Genomic DNA, 27,011 nt, shown 5'->3' with positions numbered 1-27,011 from the left:
TTCTTCCAGGTGAGCCTTTATCTGGCCCCGCCCAGCCTCATTCATGGAATTTCACAGGGATCCAGATGATAGCATCTTCCACTTGAAACCCTCCCTTGTTTTCCCACCATTTCTTCTATCTGTTCTCTCACTGCGGGAAATCCGTTAAGGAAGAAAAGACAGAATACCCGCACAATGACTTTTGAATGTAAGCACGAGGACCCCTGTGTTTGGAAGCACCCGTAATGTCTTCCAAGAACAAGTATGTCCCTGAGCAACCATCTGACCAACCAGACTTACAGCCAAGAGCATTCTCAAATCAGATTAAAATAGATAGTGGCTATTTGTGTTCTTACTTGGAGGCTTCCCCTTCCCCTTCTTTGATAGCACTGATAGCAATGTTTCATCCACAGGTTCATTTTCCTCTGTGCCCCCCCCCCTTTTTTTCTATTTTGTCCTATGGAACTTGATTGACTCATCTTCTAAGCTGGAATTTAAAGATGTGTAGAAACTGGTACATCGCTAAATGTGTCCCTCCCTTTTTTTTTGCTGTGGGAATGGCAGCCTTCAGTGCTGTGCCGTTCAGGATGCTACTGGGCCTTCTTGTGCCGCTCTTTGTCCTTTAAAATGAATGTGAGGCTACCGATGCCCAGGTGGAATCAGCTATTCTGGGAAAAGCAGGCTCCAACTGGGTTTCCATGGTGCTGGCAGCGGTTCCCGGCAAAGGAATTGAAGCAGGAGAGGATGTAGCAGGTAATGTGATATTGCTTCGCAGGAACGTTCCTGGGGGACTGCTGCTGATATCACTTGCGAGGTTGGCAACATTAATGGCATTGTTGCTGACTGTCCATAGGCATGGGTAATGGCTACAATGAAGCAATGCAAAAATGCAGCAGCTGAACTTTGCACTATAGGTGCGACATGTAAAATAACACTAAACCAAAACATTTCGCACAATTTATTTTGCCCAAAACAAAGAGCGTCATCAGATGAGCGCTTTAGTGCACACTCGTTACTGGACACTCACGGATTTTCACAGGTCCTATTCATGATGATGTCCGCCTCCTGTGTTTCTCCCCCCACCCCTTCTAGCCTTCTTCCCATGACAAAAAAAAAAAAAAGACCCCGGTAAGTCCAATTTATTTTTTGAAATGGAACTTGTCACAGTCTCCTGCTGTGTGCAGGAGAAGCGATGCAATAAAAATGGCCCACTGAATGGGCCACAACCTCTTTCTTCTCTGTGTGAAAGAGGAAGTATTGTGCAACAGGAGTGGGGGCAGAGAAGCAACGGTAGGGAACTGTGATTCCCCCCCGTCTGATGGGGCTCAAAAACAAAAGGGCAAATTCTGAGCAGAAATTCCCCATCAGCACCAAACTTTGATAAATTCTTAACGACTAATTTCAGACAACATACTAACCCACACAAATTGGGTTGAGTATGGGTTGAGTGTAGGTTACCGTTAAACACAGGTTGTTGATGAAACGTGGAACAGCATGTTGTCTGAACCCCGTGAAAATATTTGGCCTCTACGCAGAGCTTACCTTAACAGGTTTTGGAGTGGCTTGTGTATATTCTTTCTGTAACAAATCATTCTACCAGTGCTTGAAGTGATGGCGCTCCAAACTGGCCGTTGTATTTCTTCCCAATGCCTTGGAAATAACGCTTCATCAAGATGTAGCATCGTTTCAGAGGTATTGTGGGCTTAGAAAGTAGCAACTCTCACTGGCCAGTGGTGACCACCTAACATTTCAGTGTTGCTGTCATTTGGAGCACTGTCAGCAGAAGTGGGAGTAGATCAATGTGTTACAAAAAGAACACACACGCACACATTGCTTGGTCCCTTGATCAGTACAACCCCCTCCAAAGGCTGAAAATTTATGAATTTCTCCTAGCCCCAGAGAACTTCACCAAAAACACTGCCCCTTTTCTCCACCTGAGAAAGGGCTCCCAAACTGAGGCGCCATTTTCAGTTCAGCTTTAATATAAAGCGCTCCTTGCAGTAAACTGTCAAGCGATCAGTCTTAATCACTTAATCCTTTGAAAATCCCAAGCCAAACAGAAGTGATGGAAATCTCAAAGTGATGGAAATGTGAAAGCAGGATACAATCCTTCCTTCTAATTGAAATAACCTATTGTCAGTCAGGAAGTTTATCTAAAATAATATTGGAGTGAGGGAAATGAGAGAGCAAGGAAGAAACCCAGGCAGTGAAATTTCAGATTATTTTACTTATCCTCGGAGCTGCTAAGGTCCACTGGGCTGCTTCTGCTGCTGACTCTACATGAGGGGCATCTGACCTCTTTAAGCCTAGGGTGACCATATGAAAAGGAGGACAGGGTTCCTGTATCTTTAACAGTTGCATAGAAAAGGGAATTTCAGCAGGTGTCATTTGTATATATGGAAAACCTGGTGAAATTCCCTCTTCATCACAACAGTTAAAGCTGCAGGAGCTATACTAGAGTGACCAGATTTAAAAGAGGGCAGGGCACCTGCAGCTTTAACTGTTGTGGTGAAGAGGAAATTTCACCAGGTTCCCCATATATACAAATGACACTGCTGAAATTTCCTTTTCAATACAACTGTTATTTATTTATTTATTTAAAACATTTATATCCCGCCCTATATCAATAAGATCTCAGGGCGGTGTACAGATAAAAGCATACAGTATAAAACAGTAAATATACACAGCTAAAAACAAATTAAACCATAAACCAAGTTAAAACAATATATAATTTAAAAGCAGTAAAATGATTAAAACAGTTTAAGAATGTGCCAACTTAGTGAAACTGTTATAGATACATGAACCCTGTCCTCCTTTTCATATGGTCACCTTAATACAGGGAAGCTCTCAGGGACCTTTCTCCCGGGGTGGGTGGGGTCAAGGGGAAAGGGGTGGGGCCAAAAACCAAACAAAGCCAGATTGTTTTATCTTAAAGCACTTACTGTCAATAACTAAGCATTAGGAGAAGCTTTTCAACCTTTTAGAATTGGGAGCGGAATTGAACAAAAGCAAGGAAACCACTGAATGATTAGTCGCCAAGGGAAATGGGGTGGGGCTAGGGAACATGTGTGGCTTTCTGGGAACCACAGAGGAATGGATTGGGTCCTGTGGAAGGCTGGATTTGGCCCCTGGGCCTGAGGTCTTTCACCCCTGGCCTGCTCTACTTGCAAATCCAATGTATGCTTACCTAGGCCCAGGGGTAGTAGTACTGCTATTATGTGGCCCTGGGAGCAAGTTGGCATGGTGACTGGAGGGGACTGAAGTCCAGCCTTCATGGCCTGGAGACACTTGAAAATCACTGTTGGTGCTCTCTAATACGTTTGCTTTAGAAGAGAAAAACACAAAGAGTTTAGCAATTATAACATGTAGCAGGTTTATTTTAAGATACCGGATCAGGCTGGATCTGCACTACTGCTTCAAAACGTTTTATAACAGTAGTGACAACTGTTGGGGCCCAGGACACACTCCATCTACAGTTTTCAGAGTGTCACATCCTGCTTGGTGTAGATCTGGCCATGTGATTTCTTTTTAAAATAAATAAATAAATTAGAAAATAGGCAGGAGTAGATCTTAGACCAGTGGTGGGCAACTTCAGGGAATTTTGAAGAGCAAATTAAAAAAAAATCAACAGCAATAGAATCAGTGGTTTGTTGCTGAATTTTGTTGGCAAACTGCAACAGAGACTTAAGAGGGAGAAATTCAAGGCTTCATTGTAGATTGCCACTGAAATTTGCTGAACAATTATTGCTGCGCTTTCCACATATCTGAGATAAAGTTGCCCTATGCCATTATTTATACTTACTTCTGGTTGATGCACAAGGAGCTGTCTATATGCTCTCAAAGCCCCATGGTGGCTGCAAATTTGTGCTGCATCGGTTATATGATGCAGCTGCAGATCTGCACCCCACCCCCACCGGGGCTTTTCTGCAAAGCTTCATGGTGAAAAACTTGGGGACTTACCCAACTTTTTCAATGTGAGCAAGGTCACCCCTTCTCTTCTGCCATCTTAACCCACTCCGTGGCCATTTCGGGGGATAGTCCTGGCGGATGGAGACCAGGGATTGGTCGCCGAAAGCCAGGAAGAGGGCAGGGGGGCAGCTCCAGTCCCCGAATGACCACCACAAACCCTGTGCTCCCTCCTTGGCAGGGGGATTACCCGACGCCATCCCAGGTAAGTCAAACCAGGGGGTTAGGAGGAACGCAGTGCCAGTTTGGTACCATGAAAGCAGCTTTAAACTGGGGCACCATTAAGGGAAGCCAAGGGACACCCACTCACCCACCCCATGTTTCCAATCACATGTGATTATTCCCTAGGAGGGAGGGACTGTAGATCAATGGAGTACATGCTTTGCATGTCACAGGTTCTTGGCTCAATTACCAGCATCTCTTAGTTAGGGCTTGAAAAATCCTTTTCCCTGGGGTGCTGCAGAGTGCCTACCTACAGAATCTGTTTTCCAGGAAATGTATTTTATCATTCCAGACAACGAGCACAAAGCTCGTACAACAAGTACAAAGCTAACTTACTCTCAGAGGTCAGGAAGAGTGTTACAGAGAAGAGATGCATGCCAGGCACTCATGAATTCAAGGGGTGGGGCTTCACTGCTACCTATTCTGCTCTTAAACATCTTTGGTCTGACGTTAAAAGGGAACGGGAGCTCTGTGTATCTGCTTCTGACGCCGATAGAGGTCAGCAGGAAATCTCTCTCATTTTCTTTGCACTTTGATTTACTTGTTATTTCTTTTGTATGGTATACTTTACTATTTAGAGATGGAACACTGTATTTTATTAATAACAAGCACATGAACCTCGTTTCGCATGAGTTAGAATGGCCCTTAGTTTAATACAGCAAAAGCTTTAAGCAAGCTTACACAGCTGACAGAATTCGATGCACTGAACCCATCCCATCTGGGTGAAGCCATGCTAGCTGGCACCCCTAGGCACAGTTTTTGTCATGGTGCACTCCTTTTGCCCCCTGAGGGAAGGGTCTATCCACTCCATTGCCCTGAGGGGGGCTGCCCCATAGCAGGGAGAGGGGCATGCATACAACTCTGTCTCTTGGCTACTAATCTCCCCTGATTTCAAACTGATCACAAAGCCATGTGCTGGTTAGGGACATCTGCCAGCTAGTGACTGGAGATGTAATTGCAGAAGTTATTGCAAATTTTAACCACAATAACACATTTAAATTGATTAAAATTAATTAATGCATTTTCACAACTAAATAGCTCAGAAGTGCACGTCCATAAGGACCCCTTACTATGCATGCCAATTTTCAGGTATCTAGGTTTCATGGTCTTGGTGCTATACTGCTCACCAACAGACAGAAACACATATTCTTATCTATAATAATAAATGTCTTTTTAAGTCTTTGCTCTTTTCCCATAAATATTTTTAATGGCATGAACTTGCCTGATGGAGTGTGATTTCTCTGCATGTATGAAGCAGGATAGGGAACAGCTCTGTGTCCTCGAAGGGGTGAATAGTGTTCACAGCCGTGGTGGGAATGTGGAGCAGGCAGAGAAAAAGTCCCACTGTACTGATAGCTGGAACTTCCAGTTGCACACACTGCATCTGGATTGGAAATCAACCAACCGCCCACTAAGGAGACATTGAGAAAACAGAGTTGAATAAGGAAAGTTAACAGTAAATGACCATCTCAACACACACGCACACACACACACCCCACATATTTTGTGTGGGGTTTCATTTGCCTATATTTTGCTTTGTACAAAAAAAAATTACTTTAGACTGGCCAGAAAAAAAAATGTATGATACCTAAATAACCTTTTAGTCTGAAAGCAAAGCCACAGAACTCTCTTCATGAATGAAATGCAACCAGCTCTTCAGCTTCATCAACTGTCAGCATATGATAGAAATGTTCGGAGTTTTATAAAGGCTGTCAAGGGAACGTGATGGGGCTGTGGTGGGAAGGACCTTTGAAGCCAGCGAGGAAGGAGGTGCCTGCGGTGGCAGCAGAAGTGAAAGCAGTGGGGGAAAGGACATTTGGGGTTGGGAGAGGAAGGAGGAGCAGAAGCCATGGTGGGAAAGGAAAAGGAAAAGGAAAGGAAAGGGAGAATGCAGCAAGGAATGGGAGAATCCATGGAGAAGGCCAAACGAAGAGAATGTCCCCAAAATAAACGCCATGGTCCCAAATGACCATGGAACAAATGCTTCCTCAGGCTCCCAAAAAATTACAAATGTGCCCATGGAGGCAAAAAGGTTGCCTACATCACAAAACTTACAGTGAGAATATGTCATGTGTTGACTTTCAGAGGCAATATCTGGAACATCCTTGGGGTGGTTCCTGAAAAATAATATGAAAGTTTCTTTGATCCTTGCGAATCTCATCTCACACAGATATCTCCCACACACAGCCATGAAGTTCACTTGGTAACTTTGGGCCACCCACTATTTCTCAACCTAACCTACTTTAAAAGCTCATTGTGCAGTTAAAATAGGAGAGGAACGTTTGTGGTGCCCTGAGCTCCTTGGAGGAAGGATGGGATACACATGTGATCTCAAAATAATGAAGATGTTCCATTGGCATAGATAACTTTACTATAACCTTCTGTTTATTATACCCATTACACAGATAGCAAGGCTGGGGATAAATGACAGTGAGCTATCTAAGTTCAACCCAGCACCATAGGTGCAGCGGGTACCATGAAATTGAACTAACTAAGAAGTGAACTCACCTTTCTTTTGCATCTAGAAAGGCTTTGGCAAAGGGGTTGTATTTGATCTTGAGAGCTGTTATCTTGAGTTTCAAAAAAGAAGAAGGCTCATGTTAACAAGACCTTTTGAAGTTCACAATTGACCATTAGAAGTCCGTCACTTTACAAAGTAAGATTAAATGAGTTTTCATTTTGCTACAGACAATCAACACTCATGCTCAAACATTTAACTGTACAGTTATACATAATAGGGTGGGAGATGATAGCAATGTATAAAATTATGCTTGAAGTGGAAAAAGTGGGAAGGGAAAAGTTTTCCTTCTTCTCTCACAACACAAGAACTTGAGGTCATCCAGTGATGCTGAATGGTGGGAGATTCAAAAAGAGAAAAGGAGGTACTTCTTCACACAGCACATAGACAAACTGTGGCATTCGCTCCTGCAAGATGTAGTAATGGTCCCCAATTTGGATTGCTTTGAAAAAGGGGCTGGACAAAATAATGGAAGATAAGGCTATCGATGACAGCTTGTGATGATGGCTATATATTACCTATATGCGTCTCAATAAGAGCAGTAGCTGGGGAACATGAGTGGGAGGGCACTAATGCTTTCCTGTCCTGCTTGTGGGCCTCCCATGGGCATCTGGTTGGCCACTTTAGGAACTAGACTAGATGGGCCTTTGGTCAGATCCAGCACAGCTCTTCTTATGTCTTACCTCACTCAGGTTCCCCATAGTGAATCAATGCCCTCTCCTAAAGCAGCAACATTTATTATGCTGCTGGAAGAGTAATATACACAGAATGTCCACACTAGCCTGGCTAGTTGTGGTCTTCTACGAATGCCTTGTCTATATGCTGTTGAACAACGGGCATATACTCCTGCCCAGACTCTAAGGGCCTTGCTAGACGATGCCGGATAAGCCGGCAGGGAGGTGGGGCGACGGCACGCTAACTTTAGCGCACGCCGCCCCGCCTCCTACACGCACGATGCGCAGGGACTCCGGAAGCCCTGCAGTGTCGGCCATTTTTTTTGTTGTTGTTAAAGGGGCCACGTGCGCCCCCAAGACTCCGGAGAAGGTAAGTGGTTTTTTTTACTTAAGCACCCCCATCCGCTCCTGATCCCCTCCCATGCCTCCTGCCCACTCTTTCCCCACCCTCCCTCCCCGTCCCCGATCTGTGCCGCCCTCCGCCATCCCTCCCCGATCTGTGCCACCCTCCGCCCTCCCTCCCAGTCCCCGATCTGTGCAGCCCTCCGCCATCCATCCCCGATCTGTGCCACCCTCCCTCCCCGTCCCTGATCTATGCCGCCCTCCACCATCCCTCCCCGATCTGTGCCACCCTCCGCCATCCCTCCCCGATCTGCGCCACCCTCCGCCCTCCCTCCCCGTCCCTGATCTGTGCCGCCCTCCGCCATCCCTCCCCGATCTGTGCCACCTTCCGCCCTCCCTCCCCGATTTGTGCCACCCTCCGCCCTCCCTCTCCGATCTGTGCCACCCTCCGCCCTCCCTCCCCATCCCCAATCTGTGCTGCCCTCCGCCATCCATCCCTGATCTGTGCCACCCTCCGCCCTCCCTCCCCGTCCCCGATCTATACCACCCTCCGCCCTCCCTCCCCGATCTGTGCCGCCCTCCACACTCCCTCCCCGATCTGTGCCGCCCTCCACCCCCGATCTGTGCCGCCATCCCCCTCTCCTGCCAGTCCAGCCTTCCCCCCCTATCTCCCCCCCCCCGGGATCCCCCCGGCCCGATGGGCACAGCGCTCATATGAGCGCTGTGCCCAGTCCATGGCTTTTCCCGGCTACTCACGCGTAAGCAAGTAGCCACAAAAAGCCACAGACCTTGCTAGACGTTTCGCAGCCCCGGCCTCAGGCCGGGGCTGCGGAAAAGGCGCGCCATAAGCGACTTCGCTTATGGCGCATTAGGGGAGGCTTCAGCACAGCCTGACCCCGGATTCCCCTGTGCGTCATCTGGACGCACAGCAGAGAACCCGGGCCTCACAGCGCGCTAAGGCCTCATCTAGGAAGGCCCTCAGATCATCTTCAGTGGTCCTTCTCCAGGAGGCAGGAGCCACCGCCAAAGAAAGTGAGGTGGGTGGCTACTGATACCCTGGTTGCATAATGAGCTTCCCAGAGAGACTCACCTGATGCCTACATTGTGCTCTTTTCAGCACCAGGTAAAGTCCTTTTAATATTCCCAGGTATTTTAGTTTTTCAGTTTCTGTTTTAAATCTGGTACTATAGTTTAAATCTTCACACTGCTGCTAGTTTTTATTTGTTATTATTTTATGCTGTACTTTTAAACTTTTATATTGCATTTTACTATCTTGTATTTTATGGTTTTAATTGTTTATACACTGTTTTTTTCAGTGGATATATATATATAGAATGAAGTTTGGAACCCCTGCCTTTTTGGCCATGGCATTATCCCTATTGTTGGTGGTGAGTAAAAAAATCTATTAAGAAATCCGCTTTAAAAAGTTCCACAGTAAAAAAATTCTTTCAAAAAAGTTTCTCAGAAATAATTCTTGTATCAAGGCTTGTGTAGCTTATTTAAAAGAAGCTTATATAAAAGTAAACCATCTTAATAGTCAACTTCTCATGCTCATATAATTTTGAAGCATGTAGTTCATTTAAAAGAAGTCAATGTAAAAGAATAATTTCCTCACTAATATTTCATCAAAGCTTGTTTAGCTTATACAAAAAGAAGTCAACTTACTGGTCAATTTATTGTACCTATACATTTTTAAGTATGTAGTCTATTTAAAATTAGCTTGTGCAAAATACTGTTATTTTGATTGATTTTTCAAGCAAACAGCAAAAACAGAATTAATTCACACTGGTAGCCTGTTTAGCCTTTTGAAAGAAGCTTATGTCAATTCAAAAAAATACTGTTGAGATTTGTGTTTACATTTTGTGATTCTGTGTTTCTACAATTGTATATCATTACTCTAATGTGTACTATGACCATTTATGGTTGTTTATTATGTTATATAAACTTTTGTTTGATATAAGTGTTCACCCCTTTTTTAGTATTTAGTATATTGTATTTTACTATAGTAGTTGTGTGCCTTTGGCACTCATTGGCTGCTATCATTCATATCAACTACTGCCTTTTCTAATTTTGTACATAGGATCTACACTACTGCTTTAAAATGGTTTATAAGAGTATTGACAACTGTTGGGACCCAGGACACACTCCATATACAAACAGTTTTCAAAGTGTTATATCCTGCTTGGTGTAGATCTGACCTTCATTATATGGTATTATAATGAGTAATACTCCCCCCCTCTGCCCAAGCCACTGTAGTAACTTTTTTTGGGGGGGGGGGAGTATTACTTAATTAGGCACAGGATTGGTCCAACAAATCCTACATCAAAGATGGAATCTTGTTAAATGGACAGCCTTACTATGGATGTAGGTAAGAGGAACTTTTATCCATTTCTCTAGAGCTTTGTCAGATTCTACCAAGGTGACTTTATATTGCTTTATATTAAATTGTTCAAAGGTCATATACCATCAGGATTAAAATTTCCAAACATATATATATTATACAATACTAGTATTTCCATTGAAGCAGGGAGCCAGATTACTTTTGGGTGTGCTCATTTGTACGCTTTTAAAAATAATCCCCACCAGTAATGACTACATTGTTTTTGATATTTTGTACCCACCTACCTCTTCATTTTGGTAAGCAGTCACAGCTATGAACTGAGTTTCAGGAAAGGAACAATTCTTTACCATTCTGTGTGGGCCTCCAACTCGAACGATATGAACTTGAGGCTCATATTTGTGTAGGGAATTCAACATAATCTGCGGTGAGAAAAAGGGAGAGAGAGATTAGCCAGAGGTAATCATCCTGATTTAACTAAAGCTAGTTGTGACTGGAAGACTTAAAGTGGGACTTAAAGCAGTGAGGCATTATTAACTGAGCCTAACTTGTTCCATGGGCCTCAATGTAACTTACTTCTGGCTAAAGTGATTGGGGCTAAGATTTCCTTTTCTTCCAGATCATAGGCTAGATCCAGCCTTAGTCATACTTACAGCAGGCACATTGAAATCAGTCGGACTTAAATTGTCATGAATAAATTAAGTCACATTGATTCCAAATGGGCCTATTTAAGTCCCATTGATTTCAACAGGTCTGCTGGAAGTATGACTAAGGCTGGATCCAACCTTATGCGCTCCAGAAAGGCCGATCTGATGCAAAGCAGATTGTGGGCTTCCTAGAGCAACTGCAATTCGTTTACAAATTGAAAAGTCCTTGCTTCTTTCCTTTTCCTTGATGGAGTTCCTACTTCATGTCATTTAAATGGTAATACTTTTTTATTTTTTGCAAGCTTGTTTGCATTTCTGTTTAAAAACTAAAGGTTAAACTGAGGAAAAACAAACTGAAGCTGAATCCAGACAAGATGGGGGTGCTTACTGTCAAAGGCCTCAACCTGAGTTTGGAGGTGTGTCAACCAGTTCTGGATGGGGTTACATTCCCCCTGAAAGACTGCATTCACATCTTGGGGGTGCTCTTGGATCCGTCATTCCAGATGACAGCCCAGAAAGATACGACAGCCAGGAGTACCTACTATCAGCTTCAGCTGATACGCCAGCTGTGCCCCTTCCTAGTGTTGGAAGACCTAAAGACAGTAGTGCACACACTGGTAACTTTGAGGGTCAACTTCTGCAATGTGTTGTAAATACAGCTACCTTTGTGCCTTGTCTGGAAACTTCAACTATTTCAAAATATGGCAGCCAGGTTGGTCACCAGTACACCTAGGGGTGACCACATTACATCAATTTTAAAATCATTACACTGGCTGCCAATTAATTTCCAGGCGAAGTATAAAGTGTTGGTTATTACCTTTAAAGGCCTACATGGTTTGGCTCCAGGTTACCTGCGGGATTGCCTTCTCCCGTGCAATGTGCCCCACACACTCAACTCCTCTGGGGAGAATTTACTTCTGTCAGTGAAAACTAGGCTGATGACCATTACTCAGAGGACCTTATCTTCTGCCACTCCCAGACTGTGGAATGGTCTGCAGGGAGGTATTCGCAAACTTAACAGTCTTCCTGAATTTAAAAAAGCTATAAAGACTGATCTCTCCTGGCAGGCCTACCCAGTCAAATTTTAAAATATCTGGCTGTTATTTAATAATGTATTAGTTTTATATGTTTTTAATCAGTTTTATATATTTTTATAGTATTTTTATATTTGATGTTGTTCCCTGCTTCAATCCAGAGGGAGAGGAGGGTAAGAAATAAATTAGTAGTAGTAGTAGTAGTAGTAGTAGTAGTAGTATCTTGCTAAAGGTCTTTGGTTGAAGCTCACTGTATTTTACAAGTCGAACCTGTGCAATCAGAAGTAAGCACTGCTATGTTCAATAGAGTTGCAGTCATCCCCCATAAACTCCATTGTGAAATTTCAACCACAAGAGCCTCTTAGACTTATGCCCAAATCAAATCCTGGATCCAGGGCACCAATAACCTAATGTAAACATTTATTTGTAACCGTTATTCATTGTAAACTGTTTAAGATGACCATGTATGCCCCACTACCAAGGATTTTTTTCCATGTCTGAACAATCTTGTACTGAGGATATAGGTCAGGATTTGCGTCAGGGTTAGGCATGGCCGGGCCCCTGCCAAGGGGCCACACCCCAACAGGGGCCCACAGACAGGAGTCCGTTGGAGTTGTTCCTTCTCTTCATCATTGCAACTTGTTTCTTCACTTGCTTTTCACCCTGGTCCAGGCAACGGTTGCAGCGAGAAGGAGGAGCAGTAGATGCCTCCTTGCTCACCAGTTCTCTGCCTGTCAAACAAGCAATGGTAGGAAGGATAAGAGAAAGAGGACGAGAAAGAGGATGAAGAGCAAGAGCAGATGTGGACAATGGCGGTGGGAAGGGAAACCCACTAAGGGAGGAGGCCCGCTGCCTTGCCCAAGGGCCCTCAAAAACCCAGAGCCGGCACCTGGCAATTCCATTTTCAACTTTGCCACTAGTCCATTGTGTGATTGGATCAGCAACATGGAGTCCCATATGCTTTTTTCCATTTGATGTGATGCGAGGCACCATGTCTTCATTCAGATGGTTTTTGAAAAGCTGAATTCATTCAGTTCCAGTGGGGGCTGGTGGCTCCAGCATCAGCAGGGCTGTAAATCCACTGATTTTCAGAGAGAACCAGTCAGAACTCTAAATTAGGTTCAGCGCCTTGGATAGCTCCTTTAGAGTTCTGACTGAAACCCAGAACAGATATACATCCACACTGACTTCAGAGCCACCAGCCTCCACTGATAAGATCTTAACATGTGGACAGAGATGCGTAGAAAATGCCAGAAAGAGGCCAGAATAGATGTAAATCAGATACAAAGTTGAGAGTTCATTCTTTGTTTGCTAATGGGTTTGCCAATACGTTTATTCCTATGTAGGAGTTTTATATAAGACAAGTCAAAGATAACGTATCACATTGTAGTCCTAGTTGCATATCAAACAAACAGCCCAACAAAGCCAACTTTCCTCTTTGCATTTTTAAGGGTCTCGGAGAGAATGCCACTTATTTTCTGGTACAGGTACATGCTTTTTATTATTATTATTCCAAAGGCCAAAGATGATTCAATAGAATATTGATAATTATCATGAAGCAGAAGCAAGCACAGTAATTATTTCATTTAGGAGCAGCCTTTTATTCAAGTACCTGACTATTGCCAGCATCCCACTTATGCACCCAACGGCATGGGGGAGAAAACAAAACCTTAATACGCACAATCATTTTCCCCTTCTCTGAAGTCCTGTGTAAAAACCTCAACACAGAAGGCAAACTATGGGGGAGGAAATCCCTGATGGTTAAACCACAGCACGCTCTGCCTCTCTTAACATCAAGGAGTCCATTAAAATCTGAAAGCTCCAATTAAGACCTGTTTATTCCTGTTTACATTTGGACTCCATGGAATAATTGGCATCTGCGGGTGAAGAGGTCTCTAAGGGCCCGTCTAATTGCATAAATGCACCCTTGATATTTCTTGATTGGTAGAAGCCTGTGACCAAAGCCAAGAAGCATGGAGGAAACATGGTGCCCATACCTGCCCATTGCCATTCAGCTTATTGGTAAGTTTCACTTTGCTAAAAGAAACCGCAGCCTTCATCCAGTGGGCCCCAAAGTTGGGAGAGTCTGGATGGATATAAACGCAGCTGTGAGTCGACGGCTCTGGCTTTCCGGCTGGGACCCATTCCCCATTCACGTACTTCCAGCGGTGGCTGTCAGTTGGAGCAAAATCCAGCAGAAAAGAATACATGGCATTAGGGTCCAAGCCTGAGACACTGATCTTTAAAACAGGGAACATCCGTCTGTAAGAGGAACCAGATGGAGTAAATGAGGAGGAGGGAATCATTTTATAACTAGGAAGGAGTTGGTTTTAATTACATTTTTTCAATAGCTTCATTACATGAGTCATAGTCCTTACGGAACTGCTTAAAGCCGCAACATACTTTCCTGGAAACAGACAGGTAAGCGTCACCTCTCTGTCGTGCGCTGATGATTCCGTGAGCTAGCATGCCATTGATCATGGCAGCACTTTCTGTTCCTAATGTAATTGACAGATGAGCTTAGACTAATGAGCATACTGCTCAACATCAGGTCTCTGTTTTACTTGTCAACCTCTCTCAAAGAAACTGCATGAGAACATAAGAAGAGCCCTGCTGGATCAGACCAAGGGTCCATATAGTCCAGCACTCTGTTCACACAGTGGCCAAGTTGCTGTCAACCAGGGACCAACAATGCAGGACATGGTGCAACAGGACATGTCAGCACCATAATAATTACGCTGGGGACTGGATATGCTTATATAAAGCATTTGATCCCTGCAATCAGTAGAGGCTGGTGGCTACATTGTCATGAGGGGGTGAATCCACTCCAGGTTTCAGTTAGAACCGTAAAGGAGCTGTCCAAGGTAGCTTCTTTAGGGTAGTGACTAGTTCTGCCTGAAACCTGGAGTGGATTCTCCACCACCCCATTAACATCACAGCCACCAGCCTCCACTGCCTGCAATTATTCACTGGGGGTTGGTGGGTGTGGGGGCTTATGCTTGTGAAGTTCACCCACCCATCCACATGAAACCCTTACAGGGTCAGTCTTCCTATTTTCAGGGTCTTGAAGACATGTTTTCAAGTCATTTAAAAAACAACTATGCTCTGTGGAGGGCAGGAAGAGAAAAAATGAAGACAGACAGTGTGGTGTAGTGCTTGGATCAGGAGTCAGGAGATATAGCTTCTAATCCCCACTCAGCCATGAAGTTGAGTGACTTTGAGCCAGTCACTGAATCTCAACCTAACCTACCTCACAGGGTTGTTGTGAGGCTAAAATGAAAAGTAGAACCATGTAAGCCACCTTAGGTTCCTTGCAAGAAGAAAAAAGGCAATAACAAGAACAACAACTTTAGATACATTCAAAACCACTTAACCCAAGGCATCAAAATTTTGGGAAATAAAAATATTTGTGAATTAATTAATTTATTTCAATTTGGATCATAGGAACATAGGAAGCTGCTTTACATTGAGCCAAGCCATGGGTCCATCTAGCCCAGTATTGCTGACACTGATTGACAGCAGCTCTACAGGGTTTCAGGCAGGAGATTCTCCCACCCTACCTGGAAAAGCCAGGGATTGAACCTGGGACCTTCTGAATTTCTACTAAAATATAGTACTCAAGGCAGCTAACAAGTTAATAAAAATAATCAAAGTATAAGAAAACAATAAAATGGAGGAGTGGGACTGGGACACCCAAGAGACAGGGCAGCAGCTAATGATAACATCAGTCAGGATAAAAGTTGAGAACTTCCTGCTACCTACCGAATACCATGATGAATACCATGACATCTGCAGGTATGTTTGTGTTTGTTCCTGATGTACACATACACCACTGTCATTCTATCCAGAGCAATCCAGATTATTGTTGGGGCTTATTTGACCCCACTTTCCAAATGTACGTAGCCACACCCGTTTCCTGTTAAGCCACATGCTTCCCATCCAACACTTTGACCCTTCCACTCCTTAGCAAAAGCCAAACATTAAGATGTTCTGAAGTTTTATTGTGTTCCTTGTAAACGGCAATAAAATAAAGAACACTTCCAGATTTGTATTATATTGATATGCTACAGTGACAATGATGATGATGAGTTGCAATTCTAAGAACAGTGTACAGCAATCTTGAAGGAAAGGATCTGAGAAATAATAATAATAATAATAATAATAATAATAATAATAATAATAATAATAATAATAATATACCAGCCCATAGCAGAAGCTGTCTGGGCGGTTTACAAAGATTAAATTAGTGAACATTAAAAAAAAATATGCAAAATTAAAAAGCATAAAAAGTATAAAAACTGACACCATCCAGAAGAATGGATTATTCATTTATCATATGGCTAAACTGTGTGAAATCCGAGAGCATATTCAGAAATACAGATAACCTATCAATTCCATTTGGCTATGACTGGCATATTCTAGCAACCATATTACTCAACATAGTAGCCCTGCGCTGATGACTAATCTGGGGTTAATCAATGTGTGTGTGTTGGGGGGAGAGAGAGAATGGGCAGGATCATGCCCACTCACCCCACCCCATGATCTCCACATGTTAATTGTCTCTTCTGCACATAACCTACAAACACATTCAGTTAATGAAAAACCTTTCAGTTTGATATGCTGTCTTAAGGTCTTTACATGTTCACTCAAGCTCCAAAATGCTGGGGCATTACATTACAGCTGTTAAGGACCACACCCTTAACAGATGTGTCATTTGGGCAATATGTGTATGGTACGGTATCTTATGCTGTGGTTAATTCCAGCTCCACTACTGTCTTGGAGTTGGATGGCTGTCAGTGGCAGAACAATGGACCTATGTCCAAGATTTGTCTGTCCACTGAAATAGGCACATGGAGTCTATGCAACTGAAGCCATCATGCAACTGAAGCTTCCATCCCATGTTACAAGTACCCAGCTGGCAACTATTATGCACAGTGCACATCGAATGATAGAGTTGGAAGGGACTGGTCATGTAGTCCAATCCCCTGCACAGTGCAGGAGAACCACAGATAAAACATTCCTCTTCCTGTACATGTCCCACATGGGCTTCTGCTTAGTTCTGTAATCCTGAAACAAAAATCCTGTGTAGTAGGTGCAGAATGAGGAAAGCAGGAGAGACAGGAGGAGGGAGAGAAAGAGAAAGAGTGGCTTACTTTTAAGGACTTTTCAAATTTATGGCACAGGAAGGATTCCAAGTTTGGATTTCATATGATATTGAACTGCATTGTATAACTATATGCAACATTAGTCCAATGTAAGACGTACGTGTGTGTGTGTGTGTGTAGCGGTAGAGCTGGACTGGGACTCAGGAGATCTGGGTTCTGGCCCTCACGTGGCCATGAAGTTCACTGGATGACGTAACTCAGTCACTGATTCTCAGCCTAACCGACCTCAGAGGGCTGTTGTGAAGATAAAATAGAGACTAACAAGTCTCATTCATTTCAATAGGTCTACTCTAAATAGAACTAACATAAGAAGAGCCATGCTGAATTAGACCAAGCATCTAGCACTCTCTTCACACAGTGGCCAACCAGGAACCCACAAGCCGGACATGGGTGCAACAGCACCATCCTGCCCATGTTCCACAGTAACTGGTGTACATAGGCATGTTTCCTCTGATACTGGCAGTAGCACATAGCCATCAGGACTAGTAGCCGTTGATAGCCTTCTCCTCCAGGAATTTATCCAACCCCCTTTTAAAACCATCCAAATTGGTGGCCATCACTACATCTTCGGTAATGAATTCCCTGGTTGAATTATGTGCTGTGTGAAGAAGTACTTCCTTTTATCTGACCTGAAGCTCCCACCAATCAGCTTCATGGAATGAAACCAGGTTCTAGTATTTTGAGAAAGAGAGAGAGAAATGTCTCCCTCTCCACATTCTCCACACTATGCATAATTTTGTATACCTCTTATCATGTCTACCCTTAGTTGCCTTTTTTTTCTAAGCTAAACAAGCTAACATTGGATACTACCCCTAGTGTCACCCTCAGAAGGGGAGGAGCCTTCAGGAACAGATCAAGAGCTTGGAAAGGAACAAATCCCATGACAGGTGATGAGAAATGAACCAGTCATACACAGTGGAGGCTGGTGGCTCCAACAGCAATGGGGCTGTGACTTTGCTCTTGGTTTCAGTTGGAATCAGTCAGAACTCTAAAGGATCTATCCAAGGTACAGAACCTATTTTGGGGGTTGGTTTCAGCACCTTGGATAGCTCCTTTATAGCCCCACTGACATCGGAGCCACCAGCCTCCATTGGCCCTACATCAAAATCGGTTTTCTATTCTTAAATATGTCTCTGCCCAAACAAACAAACCAAAAAACATTTGGGGGCTCAGAACCTTGCAAGGAAGGTACATTCTCTGATCTAAAAAAAAACTGCACTAAAGTGTTCTGGTGACTCAATTGGGAGGAAAATCCACTCTGCACATGTTGAAAGGTTAAAGAAAAAAACTTTAAAAGTGTGGAGGTGGGGAACAGTTTGCATATTACAAAGGTAGGACCTGGCACAGAAAATGATTACCACAGTGCTGCTCCAAGTTTGTTTGTGTGAACTCAGGTCCCAGTGGTGCCTTGAAATGTAATCTCATCTGGGTTAACACAAACTGAAACGGATGAGGGAGAAAGATGTTGACATCAAACTAGTGTGAGATGCCTCCAGCCCTCCAGGACCCCTGTTCCCTGAAAGCAGGTGAAGAAAAACCAGTGAGCAACTTATAAAACAAGATTTCTTTAACAGATAAAGGATAAAAGGGGGGAGAGGAAGCAAAACAAACATCCAAATGAATAAATCATTTAGAGTCTCTAAACAATAAGGTGAGGGAAGGGTGTCCAATGGTGATGTACTCCATAAAGGTAGGTTATTTCTTACAACCTATCTTTAACTTTTAAGTCCAGGACTAATTGTAGGCCTGAACTATGACGATTGTCTGGTTCTAGAGCCACTGCTGCCTGTTAGGTAAGGGCAGAATACTGCTGCTCTCACTCATGGTCTTTACTCTGCGTCCTTGGGTCCTCTCTTTTCCGTCTCAGCCTTTCTTGTTTCACGGTTCCCTCACCACATCTCTTCCCAATCTCTGCCTTCTCTTCTTTCCTCCAAAGCCCTGTTTGGCCATTCAGGATATGTGCTGAATGAGTGATTATTAGGCATGTGCTCCGCTCCGATTAGAAGCGCAGAAGCAGGAGCGAATTGGCCTGCTCTGCCTTGCCCAGAGGTGGAGTAGAAGTGGACCGCGGACCCCTAGAACCAAGGCCAAGAGAAGCGCCCATTTTCGGAGCGCTCCTCTTTCCACGGTCCGGTCCGATCGCCATCTTGAAACATTTCGCCCATAGGATTGCATTGCGGAAAAGAAAGGGGGATAACTGTGCTGTTTTTGAAGCTATCTTTCTGAAAATTCTTGTGCTTAGAGAGTCATGGATGGGGGTCATTTTGAGCCTACTCTCAGCTCTCTGCGTGGTGCGGTTCGCTTGCTAGAATTTTTTAAAAAACAGGCGGGAAAAATACCTTTTCCGAAGGGCTGAGGGGTAGAGTCAACTCCCGGTCATGATCACATGATCCCAAAGTTGGAGGAGGGGATAGGCAAAACGGGTAACTTGGGATTCTGGGAAACTTCTCTTTCTACTCTGAACGGAGTTTTCCCAGTGTTTTTTTTTAAAACAGTAGCTCCACCAAATGCACAAATACAACCTGAAATCATACTAACAGATAGGAAAACACACAGCACTGCTACCCACCCTAACTTTGGGGAACAACTGAATACATGTGGTGCAAGGGGATGAGCTCCCCTAGGGCATCCCATGTGGACGTGCCCTCACTCTCTCCTGTACTTGGAAGGCCATCAGAGCCTTCCAAAGAGAGTAACCCGGTAGAGCAATGCCTATCATGAGTTGAAGTGAGAGCTCCACTTTTCAGAGCTCTCGTGGTGGAGCAATGGCTTTCATGAGCTGAACTGACAGCCTTGCTTCTTAAAAGACTGGTCACTAGGACCAGTCAAATTGGCAGCTGCTTCCCCCTCCCCTGGGCATGTCCCCCTATTACTGGTAAAAGACAGATATAGCCTTTTTAAAAAGGTTCTTCTTGTTGTTTATTCAGCAAAACTGCTGCTTTTAATTCCACCCCTCCTTCGTTTATTTATTTATTTATTTATTCCATTTTATATGCATTACTGGCTTTCCTTGGCTCGCTTCCTTATACCCCTAGAAATGTCTGCTGCCTGCCTGCCTTCCCTCCCTCCTCCCCTGCCCGCCTCGCAGGGATGTTGTGTGTGTCTGGCTTTGACTCAGGGGAGAAGTCCTTCCTGCGCTCAATTAGACTTTTGGAAGTTCCAAATCCATTTTTCAAGTGTGGAAGACGATTCATCTCTCTACTCCCCAATTCATGGCATCTTGGGATTTCCTTTGAAATGGCCCCATTGAGCTGTCTGCAGGTTTGAGCTCCGCCAAAAATCAGGGGATGATGGGACTGCCTTGAGTCTGGGCGTGCGTGTGTATCCCTGGATAAGCTATCATGGTGGCGAGTTTGAGATTTCTCACGTGCAAATTGACGGAGCTATCGAAAGGGGTGTGAATGGGGTGCCCGATTTTCATAAATTCCCCAAAAATCAGGGGATGATGGGATTGCCTTGAGTCTTGGCGTGCGTGTGTATACCTCCATGAGGTGTCAAACTTGAGGTTTCTAACTTCACAGAAAAAAAGTTGTATACTTTTTTAGCTTAATACAAGCCTATGGGGGGGGGGGAAACGGAGCTCCGATCCGGATCCGGAGCTCCGCAGTGGAGCGGAGCGGACATGGGCGGAGCGGGTCGATCCGCAAATCGTGGATCTGGAAGAGAAGCGGAGCGGGGGGTCCGTGCACACCCCTAGTGATTATGAGCCTCAGGTGCCAAAATAACTTAGCCAGCCTTGTATATTATGCACCTTGACTTGTAGAAGGGGAGAGAGCAACAACACATTACTGTAATGCCTCAGGCTGGTTTTGTCTCCCTTGGCACTATCATTAGTAGTTAGGTAGGGTGTGTGTGTGTGTGTGTTTTCCCCTGAGGTATGGCACAAAGCATTCTGAGAACAGTTTGGTTCAGTCCTCACTATACTTCACATATTGTCCCTAATTAGGGCTCCGCTTTCAGTTTTTGTCCTGGTAGAGTCATTATCTTGCTAAAGCTTTCCCCACCATATTCTTCCCGACATCTGAAAAATGATGAACTTAGCCACTTGCCATTTGAAATGGTAATCAAGGAGCACTTATCCTTACGTAAATCTATTTGCAAATAGGCACCACCCCTATACATGAGTAAGTTCAATGTTCCTAGGCTGGTCTTTACATGTGTGTTCTGCAAACATACCAGTGCAGCACAAAATGACAGTCAGCAAGGAAGTAAACCAAAAGAAAGGGAACAAATTGCACCAGGGTAGGCGCAAGCCAAAGCCAAGGCTACCGACCTCCGCAACTGAGAAGTAAGAGGGATTCACCCTTAAAAGTGGCCTAAAAATAATTCTACATAAATAAATTCTAGACTAGATCGTGGAAGAGGGACTCAACCTGGCATGCATCAGGGAGACCCAGGTGAGTGAGCTGGGCAGTGTAGACATGAGATTCCAAAAAAGCCAGAGGCAAAGGGGTGGAACTAAGGATGTAGTTTATTATAAATCAAAATCCGACGCGTTTCAGACCCTAAGGGTAATTCGATAAACGCAAGATATTACTTCTATTTCATACCCATGGTCTCCTACGCTTTGCTAATTCCAAGAAAAGATGCTGAGTATTTGAACACACAGTGAGTAATTGGAGACAGCTGTTTTTTAAAGCAGTATGAAACTTCAGGTGGTGTACATAGAGTTCCCAGACCGTCTTACTTCCAGGTACTGACCAGGGTCTAATCTACACCAAGCAGGACATTGCACTATGAAAGAGGTATATAAAAGGCAGGAGCCACACCAAGCAGGATATAGCACAATGAAAGCAGTAAGAAAGCAATATATCAGAGGCAGGAGCCACACCAAGCAGGATATAGCACTACAAAAGTGGTATGAAAGCAGTATATGGTATGTGTCAATGGGCCCCAACAGTTGTCAGTGCACTTCAATTTTGCTATAAAGCAGTAGTGTGGCTCCTGCCTTTAAATACTGATTTCATAGTGCAATATTCTGCTTGGTGCAAATTAGGCCTGGGAGTGCTTCCAGATGAGGCGTCTATGGTGCCACTGCTGTGCCTCATTCACAGAATTTTACAAGAGGTCCAGAGAAAGTCACCTTCCCCTCATAAGAGTTTATAACAAGGGAGTATTACCATTGCTATGTCATATTGTAAATATTGCTATGTTCTATGATCATTCAAGTCAGTGATAAATATTTAACTTCTGGTGGGGAGGAATTTCCAACATGCTACTTGCATATACTAATACCGTATTCTCCAGAATTTTGTCTACTGAGAGAACAGAATCAGAGCAGGAATAGATGTTACATCCGTCATGGGGATACTGCCAAATGGGGCATCCATAGGGTGGGTCTTCCCCCTCTCCATAACATTTTAGTACACCTGCCATGTAGCATATCATATATTTTCTCCATCTCTGTTTCATATCATTAGCTGCTGCTAGGACTGGGGAATCAGAAGACCCATAGGCCTGGTTCAAATATAACAGGTTCAGATGTAACAGGTTTAGATGTTAACGGGTAATTTAGATGTTTACAGGTAATTACATCTAACCTGGCTCAGATGTAATTACATGAACAAATTATAATATGCTCCCCCTACCCTATCCTCCTCTTCCAGGCCTGCAACAAGAAGATGGGGTGGGGGGCTTCCAATTTAAAACAAACTGCAGTTCCCTCTGACAACTAGACTCAAGGAGTATGGTCTGTTTGAACTATAGCTAATGAGAACATGGTTTCAACCCCTAGCTTGTTCTGAAACCATAGTTTAAACACACCACAGTTCCCTGAGTTCTAACATCATGGGAAACTGTGATTAATTTAAAACCAGAAACAGATTCTACTGCTCTCCTGTGGTGCATGGAAGAGGAGAGGAGAGGAGAGGGGGGAGGGGAGGGAATCTACCAGTCCTAGGTCACCACAGCTTGTTCAAGTAGCCAGAAACTATGATTTGCCATTACTTCTGAACCACAACACAATATGCTGATGGTGAGTGCATGTAAACATTTTGGGAAGAAAAGCTGTATCACAAGGATGCATTTTTGGGAAGTATTTTCACTGTGGGCACAGCATCTGGCCCCATAATAAATATCAGTTCTCAGGTATTCTTTATAAATTGATCTGCATAGCAGGAACAGAAAGTACTGTTCACATCAGATATTTTAATTATTATTTTACTCCCTGCCAGCAACAAAGAACAGAATGCCATGATTATATTAATCTGTGAAAAGGCTAAAGGTTTGGAGAGTTTTTGAGTTTTGGGGTACAGGTGATTAAGGGGGAACATGATGGAGGTTTATAAAATTATGAAAAGCTGGAGAGAGCATATTGATCTGTCTTCTTCTCTCACAATATGAAATTGTGGATGTCCAATGCAGCTGATTGGCAGTAGGTTCTCTAAAGGAACAATTTCTTCACGCAATGCATAAATAACTAACAGATCATCAAGATGTCGTGACAGCTACTAGCTTAAGTGTGTGTGCTTTTAAGAGTTAGACAAACTTTCCATATGCCTATTCTCCATGAACATTAGTCAAGACGAAATCTCTGTGGGCAACTTCAGCCTAATTTCATGTAGGTGGGGAGTGCCCAGATGGAGAGAAGGAGGGTGGAAGGGGGAACTGAAATGGCTGGAGTGATGGAAGGATGGAAGGAAACACTCTGCAAGTGATCTATGTAGTGGCAGTGTAGTGTAGTCAATGCGGTGTAGTGGTTAGAGTATTGGAATGGAATTCAGGAGATCTGGTTTCTAGTCCCCATTCAGCCATGAACCTCACTGGGTGACTTTGGACTAGTTAATAACTCTCAGCCTAACCTACCTCACAGACTTCTTGTGAGGATAAAATGAGAGGACGAGAATCATGTGAGCCACCTTGAGTTCCTTGCAAGAGGGGAAAAAAGTTGGATATAAATTTAACAATAATAAATAAATCTGTTCAGACCTCTGGCAAAAGTGAGCTGTCCTTCCCAAGCAGCTTGCTGGGTGGGGAGGAAGAAAGAGAGAGAGAGAGAGAGAATGGATGAATGAATGGGGTGAACCCATCCACTTTTGGCCCTGGTCCTTCCCATGTCTGGCTCTGACTCCACCCATCATCAGCATGCGGCCCCTGACAAATGACCCCCAAAGGAATGTGGCCATCAGCAGAAAATAAAGAATGTTCCATTCCCCCCAGTCCAGAGACATGATATACGTGAGGAACTACATAACAGGGTGTTGCTATCATGTCTGCATATGAGCTTACAGATGGTGGCATTTCCTGGCTGCTACTCGAAACAAAATGCAGGATTTGACCAATCTTAGTTCTAATCAGCAAGGGAATTCTTAGGTTCGGTTTTACTGAAACAAAATTTGTTATGTTATTATTATATTATTATTATTATTATATTTATTTATTATATTTTATTTGTATCCCGCCTTTTGCCCAATGCTGGGCCTCAAGGCAGCCTTACAAAGTTTAAAATATACAGGGGGGGGGAGGGAAACAAAACCATAAACAATTTAAAAAATACACAACAAAATTATAAGACATTAACATAGATGGAGGGCTGGATTATTCTCCAAAGGCCAGCTTGAACAAAAAAGTTTTAACCTGCTTCCGAAAGCCCATCAAGGAGGGAGCCAGCCTAGCTTCCCCAGAAAGAGAGTTCCAGAGCACCGGAGCAGCCACCGAGAAGGCCCTCTCCCATGTTCCCACCAAGCGTGCCTGTGAAGAAGGTGGGACTGAAAGAAGGGCTTCTCCAGAAGATCTCAAAGCACGGGCAGGCTCATAAGGGAGAATACGTTCTTTCAAATAACCTGGACCCGAACCATATAGAGCTTTATAGGTCATAACCAGCACTTTGAATTGTGCCCGGAAACAGACTGGAAGCCAGTGGAGCTGTTTTAACAGGGGAGTTGTGTGCAGCAATCTGGCTGCAGCTCTTTGAACCAGCTGGAGTTTCTGAACACTCTTCAAAGGCAGTCCCACGTAGAGCGTGTTACAGTAATCCAATCGGGATGTAACTAAGGCATGTGTCACCGTGGCCAGGTCCGACATCTCTAGGAACGGGCGCAGCTGGCGCACTAGCTTTAACTGTGCAAATGCACTCCTGGCCACCGCCGAAACCTGGGCATCCAGGCTCAGGGCTGAATCCAGAAGTACACCCAAGCTGTGGACCTATGTCTTCAGGGGGAGTGTAACCCCATCCAACACAAGCTGAATCCCTATTCCCTGATCTGCCTTTTGACTGACCAGGAGCACCTCTGTCTTATCTGGATTAAGCTTCAATTTGTTCGCCCTCATCCAATCCATTACTGCCAACAAACAGCGGTTTAGCACAGAAACTGCTTCCTTGGAATGTTATGAGGACAGCAACAGCCATGAGCAGCCTTCGCATTGCAGAATTGTGAGGAGTGGAAGTTCTTCCTTCTTGCTGCCCTGGTCGCCTCTCTAAAGCAGCTAGTTGTATTACAAAGGAAGCTGCCATTGGTGCCAGTGGAGGCTTCCCTTAAACTGCTAATAGCAGCCCCAGAGAGGTGATTTTTGTTGGGACAATGGCAGAGAGAAAGAGGGTGATAAATTTCTCCTTCCCACCCTCTAAAATCCTGAGGCTGCTCAGGCTTCCCACCGGCTACTATTTACGTAACAAAAACATGGCTGTGAAATGCATTCACACCAGTAACAACTGACCCTTCACATGTGGCCCTCAGTCTTCCCATTTGTGATATAATGATGAGAAGGTATTACCCACTGGAATTGAGATATAGGGATAAAATGCTATATTCCACTGTAATAATTGGGAAAGAGCAGCCCATACGTTTTGCACTGTTGATGGTGGAAGGATCTTTTTTCTAGAGGACTGATCCTGCCATTATGTCAAAATCCAGCAAAATTCTTAATCCATCCAATAAGGGATGAAAGTGCCATCCAGCAGAAATGGCTTGGTGCCATCCAAACAGGAAGAGACTCATTCTTCACTTTAAATACTTACAAACTGTAAGTACAAATTGTGTGTACCCTGTCAGATGTGACAAAAGTGCACACAACCATTTTATCATGTAAAAAACCCATCAATAATCACGGCTTCCCTTGGTGGGGTCATGCCAGTCATTTAAACTGCTTTTATTTTATTTTATTAGTGTTTTAGGCTGATTTTTTATATATTTGAATTATGCTATAAGTCTTTTGTGGGTCCTGTTAGGACCTGTAAAGTAGGATATAAATAAAATTAAATAAAAATCTGCCAAGCAATCTGTGTACATTTGCCACACAAGCTGTCAATCATGTGGAGTATATGGACATATGCCCTGGAAATCCTTTGCATCTGATGAGGCCCTCATTAGACACAAACTTTCAGAAAAAGCTCTGTGCATCCAGAAGGCTTGTACACTGTTACCAGCACATATTGTCCCAGAAGAGAAAATCTTTCTTCTTTAAATTTAGTTTGCTTTATTGAATAGCCTGCATTGACACACATACTAAAATGTACAAACATCATTTACCTGTTTCATTTGCTCCTAAGCCTACAGAAATAGCAGATCCCAAATACCTCTTAGTATTGAAAAGTTTTTTGTTTGTTTGTTTGTTTGTTTGTTTTAAAATATGCTTTTGTGCATCCTCCACTGGGAAGATAATGTGCATAAGCTCCAGTGAAATGTCCGGGGTTGTCAAAAGTACACTCTTACGCAGGTCACATTCACTTCAATGGGGCTTGCACAGGAGAATGTTCCCAGTGGATCATTGATCCACCTCAGAGCAGAGTTAGCTGCTGTTCCATACACCCTTCTCTCCATCCCTCATTTCCTTCAAGAAGAAGAAGAAGAAGAAGAAGAAGAAGAAGAAGAAGAAGAAGAAGAAGAAGAAGAAGAAGAAGAAGAAGAAGAAGAAGAAGAAGATACTTGCCTGCCATTCTTGGTGACAATCATCTCATTCGTAACTTCTCTGAACCTCTGCCAAAGTGCAGCATCCTCCAAAACCACCTGGAGCTGTTTTTCAGTGGGGTCCCCTTTGTCTCTGCCAGCCTGGAGCTCACTCTCCACCACATTGAGCAGCCTGGAGACAGTGCAGTCACTATGTTTCTTGCAGCCCAAATCAGTCATGGTGACTTTAAGGTCAGAAACTTCTCAGATGACTTTGAAAAAAAAAAAAAGGAAAGAAGAAA

At 43.8% G+C, this 27,011-nt stretch overlaps 1 protein-coding gene across 1 annotated transcript; it reads right to left on the bottom strand.

The window, feature by feature from the left end:
* Nucleotides 1–601: 601 nt before the first annotated feature.
* On the bottom strand, nucleotides 602–26,949 carry TBX19 (T-box transcription factor 19). The gene is made up of 8 exons (XM_063127715.1): nucleotides 26,753–26,949; nucleotides 13,718–13,982; nucleotides 10,327–10,461; nucleotides 6,676–6,737; nucleotides 6,223–6,284; nucleotides 5,390–5,578; nucleotides 3,167–3,302; nucleotides 602–845 (listed from the first exon to the last, which is right to left on the bottom strand). Exons 1-8 carry the CDS (start codon nucleotides 26,947–26,949, stop codon nucleotides 602–604), a joined length of 1,290 nt encoding a protein of 429 aa, XP_062983785.1.
* Between the last annotated feature and the right edge of the window lie 62 nt (nucleotides 26,950–27,011).

The sequence above is a fragment of the Elgaria multicarinata genome, chromosome 5, assembly GCF_023053635.1.
Source record: "Elgaria multicarinata webbii isolate HBS135686 ecotype San Diego chromosome 5, rElgMul1.1.pri, whole genome shotgun sequence".
Lineage (NCBI taxonomy): Eukaryota > Metazoa > Chordata > Lepidosauria > Squamata > Anguidae > Elgaria > Elgaria multicarinata.
The sequence above is the reverse complement of the archived record's forward strand: the minus strand, read 5'-3'. Positions and strand labels throughout refer to the sequence as shown.

Excerpts from the sequence above, each read along its gene's own strand:
- TBX19 (XM_063127715.1), bottom strand. The coding sequence starts at position 26,949 with ATGACTGATTTGGGCTGCAAGAAACATAGTGACTGCACTGTCTCCAGG. Across the intron at positions 6,738-10,326 it reads CTGCTTACCAAAATGAAGAG|ATAACAGCTCTCAAGATCAA; the intron begins GTAGGTGGGTAC and ends TTGAAACTCAAG. Across the intron at positions 3,303-5,389 it reads GAGAAATCACACTCCATCAG|CAAACGTATTAGAGAGCACC; the intron begins GCAAGTTCATGC and ends TCTCTTCTAAAG.